This window comes from Coffea arabica, chromosome 6e (assembly GCF_036785885.1).
Source record: "Coffea arabica cultivar ET-39 chromosome 6e, Coffea Arabica ET-39 HiFi, whole genome shotgun sequence".
Classification (NCBI taxonomy): domain Eukaryota; kingdom Viridiplantae; phylum Streptophyta; class Magnoliopsida; order Gentianales; family Rubiaceae; genus Coffea; species Coffea arabica.
The window spans coordinates 46629108-46653312 of record NC_092321.1 but is presented as its reverse complement, the minus strand read 5'-3'; the positions used below and the strand labels follow the sequence as shown (position 1 = coordinate 46653312).

The 24205-nt window shown below is 38.3% G+C and overlaps 1 protein-coding gene and 1 pseudogene across 1 annotated transcript; both read left to right on the top strand.

The window, feature by feature from the left end:
- Positions 1 to 15016: 15016 nt before the first annotated feature.
- LOC113696758 (uncharacterized) lies at positions 15017 to 16039 on the top strand. The gene is made up of 2 exons (XM_027216144.1): positions 15017 to 15223; positions 15278 to 16039. The coding sequence occupies exons 1-2, from the start codon at positions 15017 to 15019 to the stop codon at positions 16037 to 16039; spliced, it is 969 nt and encodes a 322-aa protein (XP_027071945.1).
- A 5320-nt stretch (positions 16040 to 21359) lies between these two features.
- On the top strand, positions 21360 to 22842 carry LOC113696759 (ABC transporter G family member 6-like; annotated as a pseudogene).
- The last annotated feature ends 1363 nt before the right edge of the window (positions 22843 to 24205 follow it).

The window sequence follows — 24205 nt, the reverse complement described above, 5'->3', positions numbered from 1 at the left end:
CTTTCTAGCTTCCATTTCACTCAATCTTCCACAACTAATCACCTAGAATAGATTCTACTCCATAAAAACCTTTCTTCTAGTGCTAGTAAGTAGTTTGGTGGAGTTTGTTTGAAGAGCTAAGGTGTCCAACATCTCTCTCTCTCTTAATTTCTTGGTAAGTGATGCTTGAACACCCTACTACACCTAATGATGTTTATGTTATGCTTAGAAGTAGCTTGAATGATGGTATATGTGATTTATTTCTTGGTTTGAAGTGATTTGGTTGAGTTTTTTATTTTTTGAGGAATTTTCTGGTTTCATATGATCTTGATGGTGTGGTTGTTTTTGATGGTTGGTAATAAGGGGCTTTGACTCTAGTGGGTGTGAATTGTTGATAAATGCAATCAATTTTGGGTTTGGAATGAAATGTGAAAAGTTAGGGTTCATGAACCCCTAATCTGTCCGAAATTTTAGATCATAGATAGAGGCCGAATTGGACTTTGCTCAAAACATGAAAGTTGTAGTTATTGATGAGTATGAAGTGCCTGCAAAATTTCAGGGCATTTGGAGTAGTATAGAGTGAGTTATGCCGTTTTTACTGTTGCTGTTTTTGGTGAACAGAATGTCCGAACTGCGATAGTAATTGCCTGTTTTGACTGGAATTGGTTTGGATTTTGTTGTTGATTTCTTCTGATGAAATGTATCTTGATGTCTTAGCTTTCATATGCCTTTGGAATCAATGCATTTGGACCTGTGTAGGCTGAGATAGACTGATTACAGTTTTGTGTGATTTGGGAACCTGCAATTACGGTTCTGGGTTGGTTTTCTGCATTTTTGACCTAGTTGTGCTAAGATTTGGACTGAGTGGCCTTCTACATTGTTGTAGCCCTGTCTTTTAGCTTCGATATGGTGGGTCTTACGCCCTCATCCGATAAGCGTAGCGCATTTTGTGCTATTACCGCAAAAAGAGGACGAAAACTGTTTTTTTTGTTAAGGTCAAGTGGTGCATTGCTGAATTTCTGGTTTGCTATTATGCTTGTTTATGCATATGAAACCCTATTGGGTTATGATTGGCATGGCTTTTTGACTCGTTATCGTGTCTCATTGTACTTGCTTACATGTTTTAAGACTTACTCTTATTCCGGTCATTTCCTAGCTAACTTTTGTACTTGTACTGCTTTGAGCCTAGTGAACGGCTTTTGGTAAATGAGATGACTTTTGTGTGAACTGTTGGGACTGATTTGAGGATATAATGAAGCCTTAATGGCTGGAAAAGTAAGAAATTTAGGGGAGGTGCTGCCCGATTTTATAGGCCGTTTGGTTCCTTTAAGTTGGATTTGCCTTTTTGTGGAAATGAAAGGCTTTTGGGTTGTTTGCGCCTAAGTCTTCACGTTACCTTTTCGTTTCTAAGAACATCATGTTTTGCACCCTTGCATTAGTAACTATTTGGCGAGGCATACGACTAGTAGTCGAGCCTCACATGTGCATTCTGTTTACTCGATTCTGGAAGTAAAACCTTCAATTGGTTTATTTTGATTATTTTAGGATTTCTTGGCGATTAAGGCCAATCTGAAGTGAAAACTTTTGAAGTTGAACCGGTGAGTGTACCACTCCCCTCCATTGCTGTTTAACTTGATTTCTGCTCTGCAATCTGTTTATTTGTTCGAGACGAGGGTGTACTTTATCACACTCGTTCTCTAGTCTGTTCATGTGCCAATTTCTATGCAAAATTTGAATATGTTATCTGTGTCTGCATCTGTTCGGATTTCTATGACCTATGAGCTCAATCCTGTGGCTAAGTTATTCGAGTCGGGCCGGCAAGGGCCTGGACGATTAGATAACGAACCACGGTAGTCTGTTCGGGGATTTTGGGTATTGAGACCCTTGATTCCGGGTATACTCGAGTATTACCCGTTTGTTTGTTTGAGGTGAGCGGGCCCGGTAAAGGGGTGTTTGGTGGACGGAATTCGGTGTAAAGAGGGGTCTACGGACGTTTTGGTTCTATATTCGTTGACGGAGAGTCAACCGGTTTGGATCAAGTACTGCGCTGGAAATTTGGCTCCTGAGAGCCACCCGTATCCTTCTGATTTGAATCATTGGTTCCTTTGCTTTACATCTGGCATGTGTATCTGATTTGTTAAATGTGAAATGCCATGATTTTTCCGCTATATGTTTGGTACCTCATTGAGCGCAAGCTCACCCCTTTCTGTTCCTTTTGTTTTCCTTACAGGAAAATAAACCCTTTTGGTCTGGATTTGACAAATGGCTGCCAAATTGGTTGTATAGCTCATGTAGTAAAACCCTAAGTGTACTTTTGGGGCGTTTTCTCTTTTGATTTGGCAAACCGTGTATATGTATTAACTTTTGAAAACTTTTGTATGTCATTTTGGATTGTAATCGCTAAAGTTCAGATGTGAATGTTTGCGTGCTCTTTCGGTTGGGTTCTGACGGGTTGGTTACTATCATGGCCGACTCCGGATTTCATTTTTCTTATTTTGGATTATTTTTCCATTTTGACTTGTTTATGCTCGTTTGCAAGTTCCGGATCGCAATAGATAGTTCTAGTCTGCATCGTTAGTCCTGGCGAGAGTTGGGCAGGCAGTCCGCTAACCCCTTTGGTTCGCCTTAGGGGAAGGTGGGGGTGTTACAAAATGCCAAGTGCAAAACTACATGGTTGAAATAAATCATTATCTACCTCTTTCAATTTTATTTTTCTACAGTTATGTTATTATCACCTTCTTGGTTAATCTTTTGACAACTTTTACGGGAGCAAAATGGCAGTAATAATGTTTGCACCCCGATATTGTTATTGCTACTTGACTTTGGCAATGACTAACACACCTGCCGGCTGCTGCCCATTGATGGTGAAAATTAACAAAATTTGCACCTCTCGATTTATTTTTCTACATATATTGCTATTTCGACCTTCAATATGGCCACCGGTGGCTATAGAGCCGTCAAAAGAGGCTGAATAGCAGTTGTTTCTCTTTCACTGCTTCCTCATAACAAAACCAAAATCCACAAATTTTGTAGCAAAGTAATCCTCACCAGTGTAGAACACAAAAAAACCAACAAATCAACAATAAAATGGCGAGGATCCATAGATCAAGATTTGCAAAATAGTGCCAGTTTGTTTGGATAAAATATTCTTCAAGTAACACTCTTCCAAATCTTATTCTCTTTCTACCAATATTAGTGCCATTTGGACTCTAATCTCTTTTGCAATTCTCATTTTTTTCCTATTTCACATGTTTTCTTTCTTTTCCACCATGTTGCTTCTTTTCCTTTGGTAAAAATTATGCCAAGTAATAATTGTTGACAGAGAACACTAAATTCAATAATTCATAGTGAATCATTCTACACGTTTCATAAGAGCAACTAATAGTACAGGATTGCAAAAATAAGTTTAAATAGGCTTTGTCCAAAGTGTGGCCAAACTACCCAGCAAACCATGAAATTTGCCCAAATATTAAAATAACCTCTTGTGAATAACTTCTATGAGATACCTCAAACAAAATAGGTGAAAAGACTAAATGCCAAGTGCAAAACTACATGGTTGAAATAAATCATTATCTACCTCTTTCAATTTTATTTTTCTACAGTTCTGTTATTATCACCTTCTTGGTTAATCTTTTGACAACTTTTACGGGAGCAAAATGCAGTAATAATGTTTGCACCCCGATATTGTTATTGCTACTTGACTTTGGCAATGACTAACACACCTGCCGGCTGCTGCCCATTGATGGTGAAAATTAACAAAATTTTCACCTCTCGATTTATTTTTCTACATATATTGCTATTTCGACCTTCAATATGGCCACCGGTGGCTATAGAGCCGTCAAAAGAGGCTGAATAGCAGTTGTTTCTCTTTCACTGCTTCCTCATAACAAAACCAAAATCCACAAATTTTGTAGCAAAGTAATCCTCATCAGTCTAGAACACAAAAAAACCAACAAATCAACAAAAAAATGTCGAGGATCCATAGATCAAGATTTGCAAAATAGTGCCAGTTTGTTTGGATAAAATATTCTTCAAGTAACACTCTTCCAAATCTTATTCTCTTTCTACCCATATTAGTGCCATTTGGACTCTAATCTCTTTTGCAATTCTCTTTTTTTTCCTATTTCACATGTTTTCTTTCTTTTCCACCATGTTGCTTCTTTTCCTTTGGTAAAAATTATGCCAAGTAATAATTGTTGACAGAGAACACTAAATTCAATAATTCATAGAGAATCATTCTACACGTTTCATAAGAGCAACTAATAGTACAGGATTGCAAAAACAAGTTTAAATAGGCTTTGTCCAAGGTGTGGCCAAACTACCCAGCAAACCATGAAATTTGCCCAAATATTAAAATAACCTCTTGTGAATAACTTCTATGAGATACCTCAAACAAAATAGGTGAAAAGACTAAATGTTCTCATTTTTTTCCTATTTCACATGTTTTCATTCTTTTCCACCTTGTTGCTTCTTTTCCTTTGGTAAAAATTATGCCAAGTAATAATTGTTGACAGAGAACACTAAATTCAATAATTCATAGAGAATCATTCTACACGTTTCATAAGAGCAACTAATAGTACAGGATTGCAAAAACAAGTTTAAATAGGCTTTGTCCAAGGTGTGGTCAAACTACCCAGCAAACCATGAAATTTGCCCAAATATTAAAATAACCTCTTGTGAATAACTTCTGTGAGATACCTCAAACAAAATAGGTGAAAAGACTAAATGCCAAGTGCAAAACTACATGGTTGAAATAAATCATTATCTACCTCTTTCAATTTTATTTTTCTACAGTACTGTTATTATCACCTTCTTGGTGAATCTTTTGACAACATTTGCGGGAGCAAAATGGCAGTAATAATGTTTGCACCCCGATATTGTTATTGCTACTTGACTTTGGCAATGACTAACACACCTGCCGGCTGCTGCCCATTGATGGTGAAAATTAACAAAATTTGCACCTCTCGATTTATTTTTCTACATATATTGCTATTTCGACCTTCAATATCGCCACCGGAGGCTATAGAGCCGTCAAAAGAGGCTAAATAGCAGTTGTTTCTCTTTCACTGCTTCCTCATAACAAAACCAAAATCCACAAATTTTGTAGCAAAGTAATCCTCATCAGTCTAGAACACAAAAAAACCAACAAATCAACAATAAAATGTCGAGGATCCATAGATCAAGATTTGCAAAATAGTGCCAGTTTGTTTGGATAAAATGTGACGCCCCGAAAAGAATGAGTGTGAGAACCCGGAAATTTTCTAATTTTCTAGTGTTTATTTTATTTAATCGCCCGCCTTTTCTACATTTTCTTTATTAGAAAAATTCCCCAGATAAAGTTTATGAGCAAAGATAGTTGGAAAATGATTTTTCTAGCATCGGTTAGTTTTTGAGAAATTAAAAGCGTATTTTGAACGTGGGACCGGCAAGTGCGGTAAATGCATTATATTTTTGACAACTTGTTGGAATTTTGTATTAAGTGATATTATTTTACAAAGTGTTAAGATATTTGTATTGGAGAGACAAAAAGATAAGTTTTAAACCAAAAGGTTACATGTGTCACCTTCTTATTCAAAGTTGGACTTTGACTAATTTGCATCACCTTTACTAAACCTCAAAAAATTGACCAATTTCTCTCCATTTTAAGCTTGTCTTGGCCAAACCTCTTGGAGCAAAAATACAAGAAGAAATCCTTCAACTCCAACTCCATTTCTTGCTCAATCTTGTGAATCAACCGTTAAACTTTCAAATTCCTCCACAAAAGTCACTTGTTTAGGAAGATTGAAGGTAGTGGTGGAGTGATTTGAGAAGGCAAAGGACTAAGCCATCAACTTTCTTGATATTTCAAGGTTCATGTCTAGCAATCCTTTCTTTGTTCTTGGTTATGCTAAATTAGTGACTTGTGATGGCTAAAGAGATGGTTTGATGGATTATATCTTGAGTTGTGGTTGACTTGATGAAGTTTTATTATTATTGGGGATTTTTCTGTTTTAATATGAGCATGATTGTGTGGCTATCTATGATGATTGGAAATGGTATATAATGATTCTAGAAGGTGGAAAAAGTGGACAATTGCAATCAATTTCTGGTTTGGAAGAAATTTTAGAAAACTAGGGTTCTTAAAGGAGCATTCTGTCCGAATTTTTAGGTCCTATATAGAGGCCGAATTGGCCTTGGCTTAAAACATGAAAGTTTTAGGGAATGACATTTTAGAGGTGCCTACAAAATTTCAGATCAATCGGAGTAGTGTGGATTGAGAAAAGTTGAAATTACTATTGCTGTTCTGGTTTTACCCGAAATTGAGAAGTGCGTCTGTAATGGGTTATTTTGGTTGAGAATGATTCCGAATTGGTTGTTGAGGTATTCTGATAAAATGTAGCCCTGTTTCTTAGCTTTCATCTGGTTTTGGAATTTCTGGATTTGGACTTGGAGAGCCTGCTTTATGATGTTTCCGCTAGAATGCATTCTGTGAATCTGTTTTTGTGATTCTGGTATGGTATCTTGCATTTTTGACCTGGTTACACTCGAAACTGGGTTGAGTGACCTTCTGCAATATTGTAGCCCTATATCTTAGTTTCGAAACGGTGTATCTTGCACCTTCATCCGAAAATCGTAGTGCCTTTGGTACCATTACCGCAAAATGACGTCAAAACTGTTTTTCTGGTTTTGAGCTTAACTTTCATTTCCGAACTTTTCCCTAGTTTGACTTGTACTAGTACTACTTGGAGCTTGCTGAATGGCTATTGGATGAACTTGTTGTTGTATGTGTACCTTTGGGTTGGAATGAGGAAATAATGAAGCCATGATGGCTGGAAAAGTTAGCAAATTCAGGGGAAGTGCTGTCCGAACTTTGAAGGGATTTGTTTGCATTGAGTTTGTGATCTAAGACTTGGATTTGAGCAAGGCAATGTTATATGATGGATGATTTCTGAGCCATTGAGGTGAGTGACCCTAAACTATTTCCAAAGTACTTGTGAAACGTTTCTTGCATTATTTACTCGAATGCATATCATGCGTGTTTGCATGTGAGTTCATGACAAGTTTTGGCTTTACTGAGTTCTTGGGGAGTCTTGTGTTGGACACCAACGTCTCCACTCTGTTTATGGTTCATGTTCATGTTTATCTGAAGCTCAAAAAGGGGCTCCCTCTCTGTTAATGTTAAATGATCTATTTGAGCGTTGGGTGTTCAAGTGCTATGATTTCACTGGCTCACGAGAGCAAAAGACGTACATTTGATCTCTGATTCATGACATCATTGGAATACATTACTGTGCAATATATTTGATGACTGCTTTTACTGGTTACTCGCTGAGCTTCTAGCTCACCCCAAAAATATTTTATTCCCCTCCACAGGGCTCAAGGCGAAGGAAGGGCTTGTAGTACTTATTCACGTGACTGGATGGCTTATTTGGAATTGTTTCCGCTTCGCTTATGACATGTAATTTTTGGAGAATTTGATGTATATTGGAGATTTATATTGTAATATTTGAGGTTTATTCTTGTAATCTGTTTGAGGAATGTAGTGAACGACTGAGTCCCGGCGAGAGCTGGGCAGGCGGCCCGCCGAACCCTCTGGTTCGCCTTAGGGGGAGGTGGGGCTGTCACAGGTGGTATCAGAGCTTAGGCTTCAGATCTCGGTAGTGTATCCTAGGCTTGAAGTTTAGGATGCCGGACTGTGGGTTTGGTTTGCAATATTAGTGATTTTTGCGGGATGTCTTAACTTGATTGGTACAAGATGGAATGTCGAGGACGACATTCTTTTAAGGAGGGGAGATTGTGACGCCCCGAAAAGAATGAGTGTGAGAACCCGAAAATTTTCTAATTTTCTAGTGTTTATTTTATTTAATCGCCCGCCTTTTCTACATTTTCTTTATTAGAAAAATTCCCCAGATAAAGTTTATGAGCAAAGATAGTTTGAAAATGATTTTTCTAGCATCGGTTAGTTTTTGAGAAATTAAAAGCGTATTTTGAACGTGGGACCCGCAAGTGCAGTAAATGCATTATATTTTTGACAACTTGTTGGAATTTTGTATTAAGTGATATTATTTTACAAAGTGTTAAGATATTTGTATTGGAGAGACAAAAAGATAAGTTTTAAACCAAAAGGTGACATGTGTCACCTTCTTATTCAAAGTTGGACTTTGACTAATTTGCATCACCTTTACAAAACCTTAAAAAATTGATCAATTTCTCTCCATTTTAAGCTTGTCTTGGCCAAACCTCTTGGAGCAAAAATACAAGAAGAAAGCCTTCAACTCCAACTCCATTTCTTGCTCAATCTTGTGAATCAACCGTTAAACTTTCAAATTCCTCCACAAAAGTCACTTGTTTAGGAAGATTGAAGGTAGTGGTGGAGTGATTAGAGAAGGCAAAGGACTAAGCCATCAACTTTCTTGATATTTCAAGGTTCATGTCTAGCAATCCTTTCTTTGTTCTTGATTATGCTAAATTAGTGACTTGTGATGGCTAAAGAGATGGTTTGATGGATTATATCTTGAGTTGTGGTTGACTTGATGAAGTTTTATTATTAGTGGGGATTTTTCTGTTTTAATATGAGCATGATTGTGTGGCTATCTATGATGATTGGAAATGGTATATAATTATTCTAGAAGGTGGAAAAAGTGGACAATTGCAATCAATTTCTGGTTTGGAAGAAATTTCAGAAAACTAGGGTTCTTGAAGGAGCATTCTGTCCGAATTTTTAGGTCCTATATAGAGGCCGAATTGGCCTTGGATTAAAACATAAAAGTTGTAGGGAATGACATTTTAGAGGTGCCTACAAAATTTCAGATCAATCGGAGTAGTGTGAAATGAGAAAAGTTGAAATCACTATTGCTGTTCTGGTTTTACCCGAAATTGAGAAGTGCGTCTGTAATGGGTTATTTTGGTTGAGAATGCTTCCGAATTGGTTGTTGAGGTATTCTGATGAAATGTAGCCCTGTTTCTTAGATTTCAGCTGGTTTTGTAATTTCTGGATTTGGACTTGGAGAGCCTGCTTTATGATGTTTCCGCTAGAATGCATTCTGTGAATCTGTTTTTGTGATTCTGGTATGGTATCTTGCATTTTTGACCTGGTTACACTAGAAACTGGGTTGAGTGACCTTCTGTAATATTGTAGCCCTATCTCTTAGTTTCGAAACGGTGTATCTTGCACCTTCATCCGACAATCGTAGTGCCTTTGGTACCATTACCGCAAAATGACGTCAAAACTATTTTTCTGGTTTTGAGCTTAACTTTCATTTCTGAACTTTTCCCTAGTTTGACTTGTACTAGTACTACTTGGAACTTGCTGAATGGCTATTGGATGAACTTGTTGTTGTATGTGTACCTTTGGGTTGGAATGAGGAAATAATGAAGCCATGATGGCTGGAAAAGTTAGCAAATTCAGGGGAAGTGCTGTCCGAACTTTGAAGGGATTTGTTTGCATTGAGTTTGTGATCTAAGACTTGGATTTGAGCAAGGCAATGTTATATGATGGATGATTTCTGAGCCATTGAGGTGAGTGACCCTAAACTATTTCCAAAGTACTTGTGAAACGTTTCTTGCATTATTTACTCGAATGCATATCATGCGTGCTTGCATCGTATTGGAAGAGAGAATGGGAGAGAACATAACTTTATCCTATTATCTAGGAGTACACCTAATTTACCACTAGGATAACAATTACGATATCATATTTACTCTGGCATATACATGACTCGCTCTTCATCCTGTGGATCATCAAGTTGCTTGTGTCAACTTTTGTGTTCAAAAGCCACAACGGTTGAGATAAGCTAGAATAATAGAGCGATTTATTATTTTTGATGGTACTATAGTGCATTTCATTGTGGTATCTAATTAGGTTTCCCCATATTGATCCTAATTAAGTCCCATGCTTTCCCATTTTTGTGATTTTATGAAATTGGATAAGATTAAGAGTTCACCTAAAAATTATTTTTTCTCTCTCTTATGAGAGCCTTTCTCTATCTTAAAGTGAGAGCCTCTCGCCCTTTTGGTGGGAGGGTCGAAAAGTTACAACTTTTTCAAACTTTCAAACTTCAAATCCCAAAACCTCAAATTTCTAAACTTCAATGTCTGAAACAAACACAAATCTAAACAAATCTATTTCCCCATAGTTGATGCTTAGCGAGTATTGGTGCATACAAAGATATCTCCACTACGAACATGGTAATATTGCTGGGTCATCAGCTGAGAAGCTGACCGGAAGGAAGAATAGTACGTATGAGTGATCTAGCCAGTGTCTTGGCTTCTGATGGGTAGAGTAAGCTTTAGATTTACTGGTTTTAACAGTATGGAACCGACTTACCTTGCTGTTTAGTTTATATATGTGCTTTACGCTTGCTGCATTTTTCTTCATACTTTGTGTCCTTTGCACTGTAAGGCTCTGGTTGTTCTGTACTTTCTTCTTTTCTTTTTACAGCTCCAGTCCATGACATAGTGCTAGGTAGTTTTGGTTGGTGGAATACCCAAAGATCCCTTGGTGACTTCATGGTTGAGGACTTGGCTGAGATTCTAGGGAAGTTTGCGCTCTCCAGTAAGGAGTTAGGAGGGGCTGACTTGGATAGAGCTAAATCCAACTTAGGAGTGAAAGAATGCCAGTTGAGCCTTATTGGGAAAATTAAAGGAGAGAAAATAGCTAACTATACTGGAGTGAAGAGCTTTGTAACAGTAGCTTGGAGTTATCCAAAAGACCTCAGAGTTGTAGAACTAGGCCCCAACTCCTTTCAGTTCTTCATTCATGGGGAGCAAGAAAGGGAAAGGATTTTAGGGGGAGGGCCATTGATTATAGATAGCCAGATCCTAGTTTTGAATAGGTGGTCTGAAGGTATTGAAGAGGACGAAAGTGCTTTTAAAGAGGCCCCTCTCTAGGTGCAAGTATGGAACCTCCCGGTGCACGGGGTATCCAAGGAGGTAGGAAGGAAAATTGGAGCTGTGTTCAATCGAGTTAAAGAGGTAATCATCCCTCAGACAGCTAGTAAAGAAGGAAGACATATCAAGCTGCTAGTTGTAGCTGATATTTCTCAACCTCTACTGAGAGGGACAATTGTCAAGATGGAAGGCTCTACAAAGTGGGTGAGTTTCAACTATGAGAGGTGTCCAGATTTCTGTCACAATTGTGGAGTTGTAGGGCACAATGAGAGGAATTGCAAGAGATTGGTCCTTATAAATAGAGGGCATTTGGAAAACCAATATGGTACTTGGATGAGACCTGGGAATGGAAGGAGTTCACCCCAAAAAGAACCACAGGTTAAGAAAGTGGCCAGTGATAAGCATCACTGGAGGCTACATAATGGGACCTGGGTTGAAGTGTTGAAACAAAGACAATAGGACCCGGGTCAAAGCAGCCATGACCCATCCACAGATAAAACGAGTTCACTACATCATGCTGTGGAGATATAGGAGCAGATTACCAAGCAAAGGATAGGGGACAGCTATACTAGTCAACCAAGTACAGCCCCTAAGGCTATGGTAAACAGGCAGGAAAAGGAAACAACTATTGTAGCCTCTCTTTACAAGCTGAATATGGAGGCTGAGAAGGTAGAGGGAAGGGGACTAAGAGTTGTTTCAAGTAGGGAGGAGGTTAATGCCAGTATGGAGATAAAGGAAACCTCTCAACAAGGGGGACAAGCAGTTGGGAAGGATAAAGAGAAGGAAACAGTAAAAGGAAAAGAGAACTAGGGGGAAGGAGAGTCGAGGATAATACAAGTGAAGTTACCTTAATGGACCTTATGGTTGAGGATAAAAAGAAAGAAGCTGTTATAAGATAGTGTAGGAGATTGAAGAGGCAGCTAAGATCCCTACCAAAGAGAAGAACACCTCTATAGGAGATCAGCATCAATACTAAAGACTCAAGAGTACAAGACAAAAGGAAGTTTCAATTATGTGATGAGGAAATGGTAGATGTTGAAGGCAGAGAGGTAGGGGGAAAAAGAAACAAAGAGTGTCTTGAGGTTTGTTTTAATGTACAGGAGAAAGAGGAGGAGGGGACCAGCCTACTCTGGGCCCTCAAACCTCAATGAGGGTACTGGTATGGAATTGCCAAGGTGTTGGGAGCACCTTGACAATTCCCCATCTGAGGGAGGTTTCCAACCTCCTCTCCCCAAGTATGCTGTTCTTGAGTGAGACTAAAAATAGAGAGAAATACATGGATAGAGTGAAAGAGAAATTGAATTTTGCGAATAGTTGTGTGGTTGAGTCAATGAATAGATCCGGGGGCATGGCACTGTTGTGGAAAGATGAAGTAAAAATAAAGAGATACTTAAAACTGCCTTTACTATAGAAGCTCACATGGAAGATCTTGAGACAAAGACAATGGTGATTTATTGGTATCTATGCAAGTTGTGATAATCTGATTAGGAAGAATCAATGGAAAGTGTTAAAGGATAGGAAAAAGCTGAGGGGAGAGAAGTGGATTATTGCAGGGGATTTCAATGACATTCTCTCAAATGAGGAGAAGTGGGGAGGTAGATGGAGGGAAGAGAAGAGCTTCACAGACTTCAATAACTTCGTCAATGATAACTAGCTGGTTGATATTGGCTTTGAGGGGAACCCGTGGACTTGGAGTAATAATTGGGAGGATATAGGGGAAGTCAGAGAAAGACTAGATAGAGGCTTGTGTAGCATAGATTGGTCCTTAGTTTTTGACCAAGTCAAATGCACACATGTTGATACCTTTGCGTCTGACCACAGTATATTGATGATAGATACAAATCCAGAGACTAGGAAGAGGAAAAAAATGTTTTTTTTTTGACAAGAGATGGCTAAAGAGAGAAGGAATTCAGGATGTGATCAGAAATGCCTGGGAACAAGACTTTGAGGGATCAAGAATGTTCAGGGTCAAATGTAAAATCAGAAACTGCAGGATTGAATTATTAAAGTGGAGAAATAACTCCAATCACAATGCTAAAAAGAAAATCAATCAAATCAAAAGTCAACTGGAGAAGATTAGATCTAGCATTCATGCAAGTAATAGAAGGGAGACAGTGGACCTGAAAGAGCAGTTGAAAGAGGCCTACAAGGAGGAGGAATTGTAATGGCACCAAAAAGCTAGATTGAACTGGATAAATAAGGGGGATAAGAATACTAAATATTTTCATGGGGAGGAGGAGGAGGAACAGAATGTTAAATCTGCAAAGAGAGGATGGCTCTTGGACTGAGAATGAGTAGGAATTAGGTGAGGAAGTAGCAGACTTTTACAGGCAGCTATTCACTAGTAATTGGAATGGTAGTGCTGAGGAGATCCTTAGGGGTATTCCATCCACCATTACGGCTAGCATGAATGATCAACTGACTAGAGGTGTTGATGAAGAAGAGATCAAAATAGCCCTTTTCTCTATGTCACCTAATAAAGCTCCTAGAATGGATGGTATGTCCCCCATTTTTTTCCAGAAATTCTGGTGTATTATCAAATATGATGTAGTCCAGGCTATCCAGAGTTTCTTTCATTCCAATTCCATGCCCAGAGCCCTGAATCATACCTTAATTTCCCTCATCCCAAAAATTAGAGATCCTATCAATCTTAAGCACTATAGACCTATTAGCTTGTGTAATGTGCTCTGTAAAGTTATTTCCAAAATACTGGCTAATAGGCTAAAAGGTGTGCTCAATGTCTGTATCAGTGAAACCCAGTCTGCATTCATTCCTGGTAGGCAGATCCTAGACAATGTTATTATAGCCCATGAATACATGTATTTTATGAAAAACAAAAGGCAAGGGAAGAAGGGGTACATGGCTGTTAAGCTAGATATGTCTAAACCTTATGATAGAGTTGAGTGGCATTTTTCTGAGGGCCATAATGCAAAAAATGGGATTTAATAACAGGTGGATTAGCTGGAACTAAATGGTGTTGAATGATGAAATGTGTTGAATCAGTTTCTTACTCCTTCAACATAAATGGTGAGGTTAAGGAGTATGTAGAACTAGAAAGACGAATAAGACAGGGTGATCCTCTTTCACCCTATCTCTTCCTACTATGCTCAGAAGGCTTCTCAAGTCTGCTGAAAAGAGCTGAAGAGGAGAAGAAGATAACTGGACTCAAAATCAGCAGGAATGGACCTAGACTAACACAATTATTTTTTGCAGATGATTCCTTAATATTTTGTAAAGCAGACACCAAACATGCTGAGGAGCTGAGAAGGATCTTGGAGGCTTATGAAAAGAGTTCTGGACAGTTGATCAATCTAGAGAAGTCTTCTGTCTTCTTCAGCAAGAACATGGACCATTGCAAAAAACTAGAAGTATGCTGTAGATTGGGAAATATCCAGATGGTCAATCAAGGCAAATATTTGGGACTCCCAATGGTGATAAAAAGGACAAAGGACCAAATTTTTGGATTCATCAGAGACAACATCAAAAAGAACTTGGAAAGTTGGAAGCAGAAATTGCTCAGTCAAGCAGGTAAGGAGGTCTTGTTAAAAGCAGTGACTTCAGCAATGCCAACTTATGCAATGTCGTGCTTTAAACTACCTCTGAAGCTGTGCAAGGAACTCAGTAAACTGATGGCAAACTACTGGTGGCGAGACAATAATGGAAAGGACAAGATGCATCTATGCTCCGGGAAGAGAATGGCTCAGAACAAGAATCAGGAAAGACTTGGATTCAAAGACTTGGTCAATTTCAACAAAGCATTGCTTGGAAAGCAGATTTGGAGATTATTATAAACCCAAATCTGCTAATATCCAAGGTTCTGAAAGCAAAATACTACCCTAATGGCTTCATTTTCAAGTGCAAGTGTCCCCAAAATGCCTCATGGATCTGGCAAAGTCTGATGGGAGTTAAGCAACATGTGGAGGATGGCACCTGGAGGAAAATTGGGAATGGTCTTAGTACAGGCATTTGGGAGGACAAGTGGATAGTAGGAAACAGACCTAATCACTCAGAAGAGGTGGAATACAGTGTTAGTGCTCAGAACGTTTAATAGTGTGGATGCAGAAAGGATTCTGAGCATTCCAATCAGCTTAGCAGGAAAGGAGGATAGTAACTTCTGGATACATACCTCAGCGGGGCATACACAGTGAACTTAGGTTATAAGGCACTCATGAAAGATAAGGAAATCCAGGGAAGGAAAGATCAGGAGGATGCTAGTACAAGTATACATAGTACATCAAAGCAAATGTGGTCTTGCCTATGGAAACTAAACATAAAGCATAAGCTGAAGACCTTCATGTGGAAATGCATCAACAGTGCTCTTCCAGTCAATGAAGTAATCTTTAATAGGATGAAGAAAGGTGATCCCATTTGTAAAGTATGTGGAGAAGGGGTAGAGACTATGGAACATGCGTTGCTGACCTACTGACAGGCCAAGCAGGTATGGCACATAGCACCTATACAGTGGAAGAGTGCTATGGGAAAACAAGGATGCTTCAAGGCCTGGTGGAATGAAATTGTAGGCACCAGATCTAGGCAGGATGGTGCAGAACATCTTGGTCTAACAGTTAACATTTTATGGCAAGTATGGAAAAGTAGAAATGAGTTGGAATTCAACAACAAACAAAGGCATGCAATGACAACCATACTGAAAGCTCAAGAGGAATGGATAGAGTTCTGCGAAGCATACAAAGACAAAGAACAGATGATCACTGAAGAAACAGCTGCTAACCAAACTCAAAGGATAGAAGTGGAGAATGCAGAGGTGATTAAAGTGAAGATTGCTACACTCAGAAGATCGAACAGTAAGGAGATTGGCATAGGAGTGACTGCTATGACTGAAGGAGATGTGGTTGTTGCGGCTTGGGCAATACATGAAAGAAGCTACAATTGTCCACAATTGGACGAAGCTGAGGCTATTAAGATAGCTATGAGTAAATTAGCAATCAATGGTTGGAGGAAAATCATCATACAGAGCTGCAACAAGCAACTACTTCAGCAAATCCATTCTGGAAATGCATCAAATATCAAGCTGCATACTCTAGTTGAGGACATTCTTAGCTTGAAAACTTTATTTCACATGTGCTCTTTTTGTATTATATCTAAAAGTGTTAATCATGTTAGTATTAGAGTTAGTGATTATGCGTTAGATATTCTACATGATGAGGAATGGATCAATCCTCTGTGCTGTTGAGCACTTTTTGTATAGAAATGAGGGGCCTTTGCTTCAATTGTAAAGTTCAGCTGATTATCAATATATTACTAATATCGTTTCAAAAAAAAAAAGAGTTCACCTATAAAAAGCAATTCTAAATTATAATATTTCTAAACGATAGATACAAACATGTAAATTTCCAAAAAAAAAATGGATCATCCATTAGTTTATTTGTGTGGATTAAGTCGTATGTAACTTAGTACAGAATTTTCCTAAAATTAAAATGCCAAAGTTAAAAACAACACATAGCTTACAAAAATTCAACTGTAACTTGGAGCTGATTTTCACCAAGGAAGATGCCAATAACACCCAAAATACTCGGCGAACAATTGAACTTTGGTTTCCCATTTTCTTCTTCTATTTATATTTTCGCCTGTGTCAAAGTAAAATAGATCATTAAACTATATTGGGACTAAGATCATTGAGCGGACCATCTGCAAATCAAACAAATAGCTAATGTCTTTCTGCATCCCTATGAATTGAGGTTATTATTGCGAAAGCACGCTTCTAGTTCAAATAGAGCAAAAGCTTAGCTTTACTTTACTTAACAAGCATCAATCTGTTTTCCTAAAAAAGGAAATTGTCCAGAGTATATTTGTTACATAAAAGTAATGGTTACATTTTCAACTGGCCCATTATTGAAGAGGGTTTGCTTCCATTTGACAATTTAGTCCAAAATATGAAACATTATATAAAATTTTGAAACTAAGTAGAGTTATGCAAAAATTTGTCGATTCAGAGGGGCTAAAGTATAATACCCTAGCATAGTTTCATTAGTTTAGCATTTTCTTTTCCTTTTGGTTCTTAAAATAAAGGGATAAAAGAAATACTGTGCTCCATTTTGTACAAGTTAAAAGGCGTAAAACATCCAAACAGTTAATCTGTCGAACACAATGCAGGTTTTAGAACATCTTCGTTGATAGAAATCCCAAGAATTTCTGCAAATCTTTTCATGCCTTCTAAAAGCAGAAACTTTTGTCATGTTTCGTGATTCAAACTCAATCCATTGAGGAGAACTTTCGAAATTAGATTAATCAGTTTTGACCAAACCTTGTAGGATTGCCCCTAGCATAACTAAACTCAAAGTAGTCAACCATATTAAATTAAGACGGGGACAATTATAAACATATTTTTCCTCTTCTAAGATGATGACTAACTTTTTTTTATATAGAAAAAATTATTTCATTCAAACAAATCTGCACTAATGGCAGAAAATATATCAAACAAATATGACACAAATACATATAGATTTGAAATTAATTCATATAATAGATCTAAAAAAAATACAAATAAAGATAAAATTAGTGCTCCTATATATCTTCTATCCAGATGAATGATTGTAATCCAATACATCAGTACATGTTTGCTGACAATCAGATCTAATTAAAACTAGTTCAAGCCCAAAGAGAAATTTAAATTTAACAATAATAGAGAAATTGCATATTTGAGAAACTAAATTCTAGATCTACAAAATCTCAAATTTCACAAAGATAAAAATCTAAAAAAACTCTCACAAGAAAAAACCCATAAGAGAATAAAACTCTGACTAGAACAATTTAGAAGAGAAGAAACTCTCATTAAGAGATCCTAGAAGAGAAAATCTCTCATTAGGTAATCCTAAGAGAAAATTTATTCAAATAAGAGAAACTAAAAACTATAAAGAGTACTTCCTCCTATAGGAAAAGACCAGATTTGGTCTTCCTCCCATGGAGAGATGAAGAAGATTTTGATGGAAGAGTTCTAGAGAGAAGGGAGAGAAAAGAGTTTTACAGAGAGAAAGGAGAGAAAAGAGTTTAAGATGATGACTAATAGTTATGCAGTAATTTATAAATACTCTTACATTAGTTGATATAGGGAACCTTAGTGTGACAGCCCCACCTCACCCTAAGGCGAACCAAAGGGTTCAGCGGACCGCCTGCCCAGCTCTCGCCAGGAATACGGAGTCGAATCACACAAATCCGATATTACGCGAGATAGGACCCAAAAGAAATGAACGATTGAAGACCGCCAAGCTTAAACATGGAGAAAACGCTTTCATATATACATGTCGCTAGGTTTACAATTCAAATGGAACCAGTGAAACGAAATACATTTAGGGTTTGCTCATTCTCAAGGAGCTATACAAAAGAACAAAAGATTTCCTAACTAGCTCAACTCGCTTCTCAAAATCATGATTTCCAAAAGAGGTTCCTGTAAGGAAAACAAAGATAACGAGGAGGGGGTGAGCTTACGCCCAATGAGGTACCAAACATGTAGCAGAAAAATCAGGTATTTCACGTTATACAAACCAGATACACATGCTCGCTATAAAGTAAGACAGGTAAACACAAGAACTCAAATAGGAAGGATACAGGTGGCTCTCAGGAGCCAGCGTTCCAGCGCAGTACTTGATCCAAGCCGGTTGACTCTCCGTCAACGTATATAGAACCAACACGTCCGTAGATCCCACTTTACACCAAATTCCGTCCACCAAACACTCCTTTACCGGGCCCGCTCACCTCAACAGAAACAGAAATGGTAATACTCGAGTATACCGGAATCAAGGGTCTCAATACCCAAAGATCCCAAAACAGACTACCGTGGTTCATTATCTAATCGTCCAGGCCCTTGCCGGCCCGACTCGAATAACTTAGCCACAGGATTTGAGCTCATAGGTCACAGATACAGATACAGATACAGATACAGATACAGATATTAGATACAGATACAGATTCAGATTGACACCAAAATTGGCATATGAACAGACAAGAGAACGAGTGCGATAAAGTACACCCTCGTCTCAAACAAATTAAACAGATTGCAGAGCAGAAATCAAGTTAAACAGCAATGGAGGGGAGTGGTACACTCACCGGTTCAAGTACAGATACCTCAAAAGTTTTCACTTCGGATTGGCTTTAATCGCCAAGAAACCCTAAACTAATCAAAGTAAACCAATTGAAGGTTTCACATCCAGAATCGAGTAAACAAAATGCACATGTGAGGCTCGACTACTAGTCGTATGCCTCGCCAAATAATTACTAATGCAAGGGTACAAAACATGATTTTTGGGAACAAAAAGGTAACATGAAGACCTAGGTTCAACAACCCAAAAGCCCTTCATTTCTATCACAAGCCAATTCAAACTTAAAGGAACCAATCGGCCTAGAAAAATTGGACAGCACTTCCCCTAAATTTCTTACTTTTCCAGCCATCACGGCTTCATTACTTTCCTCAATCAACTCCCAAAGTCATACTCAATATACATTCATCACCACAGCCGTTCAATAGGCTCAAGGTTATCCAAGTACAAAAGTTAGCTAGGAAAATGACCGGAAATAAAAGTCAAGCCCTAGAATATTCCAATAAGCACAAGAAGACTCGATTACAAGTCATAAACCGATGCCAACACGATCACAATAGGGTTCCATAAGCATATATAAGCATTAGAGGAAACCAGAAAAATCCGGAAATGGAATTAGCTTTAGCCCTGAAAAAATAGTTTTGACCTCATTTTACGGTAATGGCACCAATTTCACTATGATTATTGGATGAGGGTGCAAGACCCACCATTTCGAAGCTAAAAGACAGGGCTACAACATCACAGAAGGTCACTCAACCCAGTTTTGAGTGCAAACCGGTCAAAACCAGCTGAAACATCACAACTCAGGCTCTCCAAGTCCAAATCCAGAAATTCCAAAACCAGCTGAAAGCTAAGAAACAGGGCTAAATTTCATCAGAAGGTCTCAACAACCAATTCGGAAGCAATTCCAGCCAAAACAACCAATTACAGGCGCAGTTCTCAATTTCGGGTAAAACCAGAACAGCAATAATAATTTCGACTTATCTCATTCTACACTACTTCGATTGATCTGAAATTTTGTAGGCACCTCTAAAATGTCATTCCCTACAACTTTCATGTTTTGAGCTAAGACCAATTCGGCCTCTATATAGGACCTAAAAATTCGGACAGAATGCTCCCTTAAGAACCCTAGGTTTTTCAATTTTTTTCCAAAACAGAAATTGGTTGCAATTAATCACTTTTTCCACCTCCTAGATTCAATATAGACCATTTCCAATCATCATAGATAGCCACACAATCATACTTATATTAAAACAGAAAAATCCCCAAAAATAATAAAACTTCATCATTTCAACCACAAATCAAGAAATAACCCATAAATTTGCATCTCATACAACCACTAAGCATGATTTAAGCATCAATTAAAGGAGGAGGGTGGTTCTTCACAACTTACCTTTAAAACAAGAGAGAGAGAGCTATTGGTCACCTTAACTTTCCAAACAACTCCACCAAACAACTCACAAACACTAAGTGGAGGAGTTTTATGGAGCAATTACAAATTTAACCGGTTGAAGTTGGAGATTGAGCAAGGTTGGAGACCAAACTTGTGAAGAGTTTTCTTTCCTTTGTGCTTGAAAGAAGTCGGCCAAGAAGAGAAACAAATGGTGAGTTTTTGGTCAATTTTGATATTAATTTGGTAAAGGCATGAATAGTGGTCAAATGGCAAGACTTACTCTTATGGTGACACTTGTCACCTTTTATTAAATATCTACCTAACTTGTCTCTCTCATATCAATCCAAATTGCAACCTCTACTTATCTCTTAACACCCGGTAAATTAACTCCAGTATTCAAAACTTAATCTAGTTGGCCGAATTTTACCGAACTTTCCGCACTAGCGGGTCCCACGTCCAATATACGCTCTTAATTTCTCAAAAACTAACCGATACTAGAAAAATCATTTAAAAACTATATTTACTCATAAAATTTATTTGCACAATTTTTCAAATAAAGAAAAGGTGGGAAAAACATAAAATTACAAGAAATTAAAACCTAGAAATTAAGAAAATTACGGGTCCTCACACTTAGAGTATTCATTTTCATCATCTTTTTTCTAAGAGTATATTCTTCAATCTAATTCTTCGTTCCCTTCCCTGTACACGAGTCTTTAGAAAAACAGATCGTCTTCTTCATCCTTGACTATAGTTCATAATACTTTGAATGCTACTCTCTATTATGTATCAATTATGAAAAATGAAACTACTCTATTTTTTACCAATTAATAAAGAAATAAAGCTTCATTCTATTCTTGCTTTCTAGACAATCAATTACTGATTCGATATGCCATATTATAAACAAGAGTATCTAATTCTCAACTAGTAGCTAGCGCAGAACAATGGTGGAGATTGAACTAGCTGCAATGTCCACCACCTCTGCATCACCAACTCCCCTTTTGGTGAGCACCAGTGATTCATAGGAGGAGGACAACGCTGAGGTTATTGCGGCTCATTGAGTCGTCCAAATGAGGAACCCCAACATCCAAAATCAGGCTTATCCTCTCACTCTCTCATTCGGTAACCTCTCTTACAACGTCAAAATTAGCCATAAACTTGACTGGTTTAGTATCTTCTCCTGCACCAATAAGAGCAACCTTTCTTCGAAGGAGACAGAGATGAAAATTCTACTTAATGATGTCTCTGGTGAGGCACATAGAGGTGAAATTTTGGCCGTGGTAGGCCCCTTAGGGTCAGGGAAGTCTACCCTAATTGATGCATTGGCTAATCGGATATTCAAGGGAAGCTTGAATGGAATGATCACCCTGAGTGGTGAACAATTGGATTCCAGCTTACTCAGAGCGATCTCTGCCTATGTTATGCAAGATCACCTCCTTTTTCCAATGCTAACTATTGAAGAAACTTTGACGTTTGCTGCCGAATTGAGGCTCCCTCAAATTCTCTCCAAATTCGAGAAGAAAAAAGAGTTCATGATTTGATCGATCAATTAGACCATCGAACAGCAGCTCAAACCATCATCGGAGATGAAGAGCACTGGGGGGTTTGGTGGAGAACGCCGGCGAGTCTCCATTGGAGTTGAGATCATAAACAATCCTATTCTTTAATTTCTTGATGAGCCAACCTCAGGACTCGACTCCACTAGTGCTTTCAAGGTTGTGAAGGTTTTACAGTGCATTGCTCAGACAGGAAGCATGCTGATCATGTCTATACACTAGCCAAGTTTTCAAATTCGTGGCCTATTGGACAAGCTGTTAGTCTTGTTCATGGACAAGTAGTCTATAGTGGATCTCCATCAAATTTGCCCTTCTTTATGGAGAACCTTGGACAACCAATACCTGCAGATCAAAACCCTTCTGATGCAATTTTGGATCTCATCTGTGATCTTGAATATTCTAGGGATGGGATTGATAGCATGGCCCAATTCAATCAGATATGGCAGCAGCAATACATGGGTAGAGGAATAGGATCAGAAGTAAAACAATCTACTGCTAAACAAAGCCTAAATTTGAAGCAAGCATTTAGTCAAAGTCTGGATTTGAAGCAAGCATTCAGTTCCATTATTTCTCGAGAAAAATTGGTATCTGGGACAACCCATAAGGATGATTTTAGTACTCCTACTTCAGTAGTCCCAAAATATGCTAGTCCATTTTGGACTGAAATCTCAGTGTTATCAAAACGATCATTCCTTAATTCCTTTCGCATGCCAGAGGTTTTCACCTGTCGATTTGGAGCAACCCTCATCATGGGAATCATTACGGCATCATTGTTCTGGCAACTTGATAATTCTCCCAGAGGATAACAATTGCAGTCTATTACATTTGTAGTGATGGATTGGCAATTATACTTCAGGAGAGGAACATAATGCTGAGAGAAACAACTTACAATGTCTATAGACTATACTCCTATTGGCTCTCTGTCTCTGATGCACTAACCTGGCTTCCATCCTTGTTGCTCCAATCAACCCCAGAATCCCGAGATAGGAGAGGATAGGGTTTTAGAGCGGTTTCAAAAGTTTGTACCTCCTAAATTCCTTGGAGGGCCTGATCCAGATGTAGCTGAACAGTGGTTAGAGGCAATGATTAACATCTTCGCAGCCTTGAACTACACGGAACAAAGACAGGTGAACTTTGTTATATTCCAATTCGAAGGACCAGCTCGAGCATGGTGGAATGTTATTAGGGCAAAGTGGGAGAGAGAACAGACTGCATGGACATGGGCGAACTTTATAAGGGAATTTAACGAGAAGTACCTCCCACCTTTGGTCCAAGAAAGGAGGGAGGATGAGTTTGTTGGGTGGCATCAGGGAACCCAAAGTGTGGCCGAATATGAGACTAAATTTACTAAACTGTCTAAGTTTATGTCCGAATTGGTAGTTACGGAGCGAAGGAGAGTAAGACGGTTCATACAAGGCTTGAATTTGGAAATCCAGGAAGCTTTAGCGGCGGTTCAAGTTAATACTTTCACGAAGACTCTTGAGAAGGCTCAAAGAATTGAGGATGCGAAAGCACAAATAAAAGCTTTTCAAACATGAAAAGAGGTACATCTAGTAGCATGCCTGAGGAATCTAGAGAAAAGATAATGCCCTCCAAATTGCAAAAAGTGAACCATTTACCTCGCCCACCATGGACATTAGGAGCATTAGATGAAAGATCTATAGGAGGAAGTCAGATAGGACATGATGAAATTTCTCAAGAAGGCCAAAAAGTGGCTTCTCACTTGGCTTGTGGATACTGTGGAAAGGCTAATCACACCGAGAATGATTGTTGGAGGAAAAGGCGAAAGTGTTTGATTTGTGGGAGTAGCAATCATCAAATTAGTACTTGCCCAATGAAGCAGCCACGAGAGAGTAGTGCTCAACAACTGGATGGAACCAAATCGAAACAAGTAAATGAAAGAGGGAACCGAACAAAAGTACCGAAAAAGGTATATGCCGTAGAAAACCAACAACCTCCGGAGTCATCTGAGGCAACTGAAGGTAAAAAAATTTCGAGGACGAAATTTCTTCAAGGGGGAAAGAGTGTGACGACTGGAAAATTTCCTTATATTTTTCTTAAAATTCCCTTTTATTTGGAATTTATTACTTTAGAATAGCCTTACTACTCATTTACCCCATAATAAGTGCAAATAAACATAGACTCAAGGGTTTTTCCTTTCGTTTTCAAGTTATCGTAAGTTAGGGTTTTTACGCCTTTTTGTAGTGTAATTATTCGGTACGGAGTGTGTATCAAATTTAGTAATTTAGAGTGAGTTTTAGATGATATTAAATGTGTGATTGGAAGTGATAAAAATAAGTTAGTGAATTATAAGTTAAAACTCTAGTATACGCGATTTAAGGAAAATCGGCTTGAACCGA